The 8,539-nt window shown below is 36.4% G+C and overlaps 1 protein-coding gene across 4 annotated transcripts in view; it reads left to right on the forward strand.

Annotated features, from left to right (window-relative positions):
- The window catches only part of LOC127870707 (apoptosis-resistant E3 ubiquitin protein ligase 1-like), a 132,970-nt gene extending 125,251 nt beyond the window's left edge, over positions 1 to 7,719 (forward strand). For all 4 annotated transcript variants that reach the window (XM_052413137.1, XM_052413138.1, XM_052413136.1 and 1 more), the window contains 3 exons: positions 782 to 868; positions 3,617 to 3,792; positions 4,379 to 7,719. In XM_052413137.1, coding sequence (XP_052269097.1) covers positions 782 to 868; positions 3,617 to 3,792; positions 4,379 to 4,481 — 366 coding nt within the window. In that variant the 3' untranslated portion in view covers positions 4,482 to 7,719. The remainder of the gene's footprint in view (positions 1 to 781; positions 869 to 3,616; positions 3,793 to 4,378) is intronic.
- Positions 7,720 to 8,539: the final 820 nt, after the last annotated feature.

An 8,539-nucleotide genomic window follows, 5' to 3' on the forward strand; every position in this document is an offset into this window, starting at 1 on the left:
GGTTGAATACGGAAAATCCTTGAAACTGGAGGTGAGTGCCGGGTGGGTGTGGTTGAATACGGAAAACCCTTGAAACTGGAGGTGAGTGCCGGGTGGATTTGGTTGAATACAGAAAACCCTTGAAACTGGAGGTGGGTGCTGGGTGGGTGTGGTTGAATACGGAAAACCCTGGAAACTTGAAGATGTTAATTGCAAGTATTATTATCCCCCGCCAGAGGCGGAGGGATATTGTTTTGGCGACGTCCGTCCGTCTTTCCGTCCGTCTTTCCGTCCGTCCATCCCGCACTTTTGAAACTTGGTATGAGTATATATATGGATGAGAGGATGATGCACGCTAAATGGCATTGTACGCCATTGGCTAGTTAGGGAGTTATGGCCCGTTGTATCTTGATAAAATGCTTTTTTGAATGTCAAATATAACACTTTTGTGTCCAGAAGCATATTGGTGGGGGATATCAATTCAATGAATTTGCTTGTTAAAATCATAACTGATATGAGGGATATGGCAACAAAGAAAAGAATCCTCCTAGCCATACAAACCCAATGAAAGAAAACGACCCTGATGTTTTAAGCTTATTCGTTTTCATTTCTGTATTTGTCTGATACAAAGGCGATAGGCAATATTCGTTATGTTTGACCAAAATATACCCAAAGTATATATTAAGTAGCTCATTCCCAATTGCTAATTTTACTTCTTTGATAAAAAGATTGATAAAAGTCCATGTTGTTTATTTGCATAATTTGAAACTAATATTCTTACATTGTTTCTCTACACCAACAGTTGCTGATGTGTGGCATGAGGAAGTACAGTGTGGCGGACCTGAAAACCAATCATGTAATCAATGGATCTACTCCCACATTCCGTAGAGTAAGTGATGGTCCCATGTTACCTACTTTTAAAAAGATTAGGTAGACAATACTATGTCCAAGTCTACATGTTTATGGCATAAACATTATATATGTAATAGCATACTTATCATACAGTACTATTATACACTCTATAGACTATGTTTAAGTAGCACCCCCCCCCCCCCCCCCCCAAATTCCAACAACTCTCAATAGAATACAAGTTAGTGACTCTTTCTCTCAACTACTCTCTAATGGATGAACTTGAACATTTTATAGAATACATTCAATTAACACCTAGAAAAGTGTGAGAATTTAACTTACTTCCTTGATGTTACTGAACTGTTTTTAAACTGATGAAAAATCTATACAAGCAAACTTACCCAATCTCAAATAGATCATTTCATACACTCTGTAGAATATGCAGTATTGTTTTTCACACGAATCGAATTATGTAGGGTTAAACAAAAATTATTAAACACTATTTTACATTACAGAGTTTGAGTCTAGCTAAAAGTACTGAGAATATTTATCTACTAATTATGCCCCCCTTCGAAGATAAGGGGGGTATATTGCTTTGCTCATGTCGGTCGGTCTGTCGGTCCGTCCACCAGGTGGTTGTCAGATGATAACTCAAGAACGCTTGGGCCTAGAATCATGAAACTTCATAGGTACATTGATCATGACTCGCAGATGACCCGTATTGATTTTGAGGTCACTAGGTCAAAGGTCAAGGTCACAGTGACCCCAAATAGTAAAATGGTTTTTGGATGATAACTCAAGAATGCATACACGGCCAACAGGGCGAACTCTGAACAATATAACTGAAGCAACTGGTCTGTAATCCTAAATCTATAATTATCAGTCCAATGAAACATCATCCTTTGAGTAAAATAAAGTGGATCAGTAAAAATATTATCAAAATATGATTTTTTTTTTATATTTTGTATATTAAATATTGTGTTAATGTTTAATTTTGTTGATTAATATAAATATAAGCAGGACAGGGGAGGTAATTCACTATTATATCTTTCTTATATACAGGGGAAACAAATGCAATAAGTTAAAATTTCATGTTTAATGAATAGAGGATATCACCCCCCCCCCCAATTTTTTTTAAACATCATCTAATAAATAACTACACCCCACATTAAACCCCCCTCTCACCCCCACCCCCATCCCCCCCAATTTTTTGTTTAAACATCTAATAAATAACCCCACCCCACATTATACCCCCCTCTCACTCCCCCCTACCCCCCCCCTACTACCCCAACCCCTCATTTTTTTTAAACATCTAATAAATTACCACACCCCACATTATACCCCCCTCTCACTCCCTCTACCCCCCCCTCCCTTCACCCCCCCCACCCCCCCCAAATTTTTATTTTAAACATCTAATTAATTACCCCACCCCACATTATTACCCCCTCTCCCCCCTACCCCTCCCACTCCGCCCACCCCCCCTCATTTTTTTAAACATCTTATAAATTACCATATCTCACATTATAACCCCCTCTCGCCCCTCCTATCCCCCATCCCCCCACCCCCCGCCCCCCCAATTTTTTTTTTTTAACATCTAATAAATTACCACACCCCACATTATACCCCCTCTCACTCCCCCCACCCCCCACCCCCATTTTTTTTAAACATCTTATAAATTACCCCACCCACATTATCCCCCCTCTCACTCCCCCCACCCCCACCCCCCCACCAATTTTTTTTAAACATCTAATAAATAACCACACCCCACATTATTACCCCCTCTCACCCCCTACCCCCCACCCCCCCAATTTTTTTTTTAAACATCTTATAAATTACCCCACCCCACATTATACCCCCTCTCACTCCCCCCTACCCCCCCACCCCCCCCCCACAATTTTTTTTAAATATCTAATAAATTACCACACTCCACATTATACCCCCCTCTCACTCCCCCCCCTACCCCCCATCCCCCCATATTTTTTTTAACATCTAATAAATAACCCCACTCCACATTATTACCCCCTCTCACCCCTCACCCCCCCCCCCCCCCCCCTACCCCCCCACCCCCCCCCAAAAAAAAAAATATTTTTTTTAAGCATCTTATAAATAACCCCACCCCACATTATACCCCCTCTCACCCCCAGCCCCCCTACCCCACCACCCCCCACCCCCCCCAATTTTTTTAAACATCTAATAAATTACCACACCCCACCTTATTACCCCCTCTCACCTCCCCACCCCCCCTACCCACCCACCCCCCCCCCCCAATTTTTTTTTAAACATATAAATAACCACACCCCACATTATACCCCCCTCTCATCCCCCCACCCCCACCTCCCCCCCATTTTTTTTTAAACATCTAATAAATTACCACACACCACATTTTACCCCCCTCTCACTCCCCCCTACCCCCCCCCCACCCCCCCCCCCCCCCCCCAATTTTTTTAAACATGTAATAAATTACCACACCCCCCTCCCCCCCCCAAAAAAAAAATTTTTTTTTTTTAGACATCTAATAAATTACCACACCCCACATTATACCCCCCTCTCACTCCCCCCTTTTCAGGTCACTAGGTCAAAGGTCAAGGTCACAGTGACTCGAAATACAATTGTAGTACAATGGTTTCCGGATGATAACTTACATTAGGTCAAAGGTCAAGATCACAGTGACAAAAAACGTATTCACACAATGGCTGCCACTACAACTGACAGCCCATATGGGGGGCATGCATGTTTTACAAACAGCCCTTGTTATTAATGTCTCGTCCAATTTGTTGCATTCTTGCAGGTGTTGGAGTGGTTCTGGACCATCATAGACGGGTTCAGTGATGAGCAGATGGCGCGTCTGCTGCAGTTCACCACGGGATGCTCTCAGCTTCCACCGGGCGGGTTTGCAGAGCTTGTTCCAAAGTTCCAGATATCGCCAACATACACATACAATACCCTGCCTACAGCCCATACCTGGTGAGTAGCAATGAATACAGTGCCAAATGGCAGCTTTCTGCTATGATTCTTCCTTGTGGCTCTAAGCCATTACACTCCATTGCTGCCCCCTTAAAGCAATTAACTAGAATGTTTTCAGTTGTTGAAATCTTATACATTAATTCAAATAGCAATTATAGAACCTACCAGAAATGTCCTTATTAGAAGTATTAAAATGATTAAAACCAGGGATAAGAAAATGTTTCTTCTCTGACTTTTCCTCCCTGCTTCTTTTAACCAAAATTCTGTGTTCTTTCTTTGTCGTAACTTTTTCCATTTTGAAGATCGAGGTATGGACACTTACCAAGGATGAGGGACTTGACTTTATATCAGCTTAACATTTCACAGCTTAACATACAATATTTTCTGACATTTTTGCCATTTAACTTGTAAAAACATTGAACTGTGTTCATATATGTATGCTTAAAAAATATACAAAACAAAATCTATAAGCAAGTAGCTTAATACTAATTGTGTGTTCATCTGAATATATATTTATGACCTTAATAAGACAGTAACATTATAAGCAACAGGGCTGAGAAATGTGTTTTTATTGTTTCCATTTCAGTTTCAACAATCTGTGTTTACCGGACTATGACTGTATAGAGCAATTTCATCGATCACTAGTCATCGCTATAAACGAGGGCAACACAGGTTTTGGTCTTGTGTAATTAAAAGATTTATTCATTTGCAATGATATCTATTGAATGGAGCCTCTGTTAATTGTGATATAGAACAATATGAATTATTACATTGTATATGTGCATGCATATTGTACAAATTATTGTACACTTTGTGCTAATTGATAATTGCAACAATGTACTTTGATTTAGCATTTTTTGCTTAATCCTCTACCACATTTTCAGATAGCAGTTGGAATTTTTGCAATACAATTACATTACACACTGGTAAATGTAAATATCAAAATGTTATAGATATTGTTTGTTAACTTTTACTTTGTTGTATATGAAAGTATACATGTGATGGCTCTTGAAAACAAATATCATTAAGCAAACAATTTTTGCTGGGTGCTATTACAATCAGATTGTTGTCTATGATTTGCTCATTTTTTTAATTTTTCCTTTTGAGTTTCAGTTTATTGTGAAGGCAAACTTTGCATTTTGCCTTGCTTCACCAATGCATTCCTGTGTGCAATATTGTGTATTGTTGATTGTAAAACAATCATAATTCCATTTCTAATTTATATAATACTGTTTATCTAATGATTTATAAGCCCTGGGCTAACTTTGCTGTTCATTTAAAAATTTGATAGCTTTCAGAGTGTTTACCAATTTGCCTTTCAGGGTCCACACATTTTATTTAACCTTGACTATTGAGGAAACATGTTAATTACCTTGCAGAATGATTAAGAACATTCCTTAGATAAATATTGTCTTGATATTAAAGTTAAAACCAATCAAATTTAATTGATGTTGTTACATTTATCATAAGTCAAAAATTTAAGTACAGAAGAATGTGTGATTGACAATGTTCAAAGTAATTAAATCTAGCTTATGTTTATATCATGTCCATTTAATTAGTTTTTATCCCCGCCAAAAATATTTTCGGAGGGGATATAGTAAATGGTCCTGTCCGTCCAGCCGAAACTTTGTCCGGAGCATAACTCCAAATCTATTCAATAGATTTACTTTAAACTTAGAATATAAACAGATGGCAACTAGGAGAAGTGCAGTGACCAAGAACCATAACTATATCTACCTTATTTTTTAATTATCTCCCCTTTTATATAATTTTAAAGTAAATTTTTGTCCGGAGCATTACTCTAAATCTACTAAAGGGATTTACTTGAAACTTGAAATATAAACAGATGGCAAGTAGGAGAAGTGCAGTGACTAAGAACCATAACTATCTACCTTAGTGTTTGAATTATCTCCCTTTATCTAATTTCAAAGTAATTTTTTTCCGGAGCATCTCCCTTTATTTGTTTTTACAAATATTATTCTACTCTTTAAAACAAATGTTGTCATACAAGCAAACACATTTTGGCTGGGATTTGGCACTACTGTGACAAGCTCTTGTTCCATCTTACGTTTACAAATTATTTAAACATTTTGCACAGCCAGTGTATTATTTTATTGAATCATCATATATGATGTTTTGTATTAAAAAATGTCCAAAAAAATAAAAGCATAGAAAGCTTAATAAATGTATTCAGATTCCTTTTGCTTTGCATCAAAATTGATTATTGATAAAGTTTTAATATCAAATCAAAATCCATTTTTCAGCTTGCTTTTTTATATTTTTTAACCTTTGTTACTTTTCAAATTTATTATTCTACCTAATCAAACTATCAAGCAAGTCGATGTAATTCTTAATCAAGGGAAATTTTTTGCTGAGGTAAGAATGACATTTCATGTTGACAGGTGTCAAATGTTCAGTACCTTGTATGTATGACTTGAATGTATAGGGTTGGAGTTTGCAATGGATTTCAAACCACTTTTATTAAATTTCCCAAATGAACTTGATCCTTGTTTTTCTTTCAATTTTTATGAAATAATTCAAATACCACATTTTCACAGTAATTAAATGCATATGTATGAAACTCTAAGATGAAAAAGAGAATTAAAGCATTGTAAACAAATACATTAAGTTTTCCCAAACACTTTTACTGTACACTCGCCTCATAGTATTTTTCTAAGCCTTATTTAAACTGTATCATGTGAGATTTAAGAAATGGTGATGTCAAATTGAAGGAAAGGCTTGTTTTCACTAGATGTCAAATATATTCCATTATCTTCATGAAACGTGGTCAAAACATTTGTCCTGAGGACATCTTGTAAGAGTTTTGTGGGATAATTAGGCCCACATTGACAACTTGGTCGATAGGTCAAATTAAAAACCAAGAGGCCCTATAGGGCCTACCGTACATGCTCAACTGAGACTTTTAGAAACTAGGTCTAATGTGGATATTTTGGGATGGTTATGCAATAAATGTGGTTTTATCTAGATTGTTTGGTTTTATCTAGATTTCTTATTTATTTTGACACAGATTGTATATGATGTAAGACAGTTTTAGAACAAATTTAAGTGTTTACTGTAAAGAACAGATAATGCTTTTGATGGGGCCAATTTTGACCCAGGGCATGGTTTGAACAAACTTAGTAGGGCTCCAATAAAATATGTTACACACTTAATATTAAATCCCTGACTTTTGCAGTTTCTGTAAGATTGGTAATGTTATTAATTACATTTGTCAATACATAAATCATTTAACCTCTTGGTCAATACATGAACTTAGAAATCTAATAAAGGACCAATAGCATAGGTTACACACCAAATATTAAACCCCTGACCTGTGTGGTTTCAGAAAAGAGTCTTGAAGTTGTCATTTATAAATTCTTTTATAGCTCTGGAGACCTGCATATGCAAGCGACCAGAAAACGTTGATAAGTCCTCCTAGAATCCTGTAGTTTCATTTAAATCGGCCCAGTGGTTCAGAAGTCTTTTATCCGAAAAGTTATTGGATGCACTAAGAACTGACATGATATCCAGAAAGCTCCTCATGAGCACTATGTTAACTCAGGTGAGCTAATGAGGGAAGCAAGTGACATGTAGGATGGATTTTTGAAAGCACCGATATGATTTTAACTAACTAGATACAAAACCAACCTCATACATTCTATGCTAATTATCAAACTGTTGCAGTTTAAGAGATCTTATACATAGATTTTGGTTAAGTGAATAACCCATTTCAAGCATTTGTAATGTCCAAATATTCAATAATCAGCAATATTTATGTATATAGAATCAAAGACATTCTACATTATTTTATTGTTAATATGATTGATATTGGTCTTAAATGTTCTGAAAATGTTTAATATGCCACCAAACTCTTATATAACTACATGTATCTGTTAATTAAAAAGGCAAATAAAGTTGTGTAAGTTGTCTGTTTTCCATTGAATCTACGTGTATAATTATGGTACATTTGAAAAATAATTTATTTATGAAAAGAACTTCAAGGCTTTGATGCATTTTTAAATTGTATGCACAAATGGTAATATGTAATGATTTTAAGCTCAGGTGATCTTAAAATGAACCTGAGCGCAGTTCTCTAGGTGACCTATTGTGATTACAGTTTGCCCATTTGCATCGTTTAGCATGCTTCCTGTCTAAGGGTCACATTTTTCATCAAATCTTATTCTTGATCAGAATATTTATCAGTGCCTGGTTTGTTTGAGTTCAATCTGTGCAACATGGTTAGAAAACCTATATCAGCAGGTCATATCTTTGAAATAACCTAATGACCACTCTAGAACATTTATGACTCAATCTTGACGTCTCTTTATTCTGTATAATATCTCAGCTGAATACAAAATCGGGTCATGACTTTCCAAAAACATGGTCACAGTTTCAAATCTTAGTAAAAACCTTTTTGCCTATGAGGCCACATTTATGACCTAATCTTGATGAAACTTGGTCAATATATATAAGCTAAGAAAATCTGGGTCGTGTGCGTTTAAAACTTAGGTCAAAAAGTCACACAGATGTATTACTCAATCTTGATAAAAAATGGTTTCAATGTTTATCTTCACACTAACAAGGCTAAGTTTGAATCTGGGTCACGAAAACTTGATCACGAGATCAAATCTTATTAAAACCTTAGAACCACTCGTAATGCCACATGTATTACTCAATCTTGATAAAAATTGTTTTGAATGTCTGTCTTGACGATATCTAGGCTGAGCATGAATCAGGATCACATAGG

The sequence above is a fragment of the Dreissena polymorpha genome, chromosome 3 (assembly GCF_020536995.1).
Source record: "Dreissena polymorpha isolate Duluth1 chromosome 3, UMN_Dpol_1.0, whole genome shotgun sequence".
NCBI classification, from domain to species: domain Eukaryota; kingdom Metazoa; phylum Mollusca; class Bivalvia; order Myida; family Dreissenidae; genus Dreissena; species Dreissena polymorpha.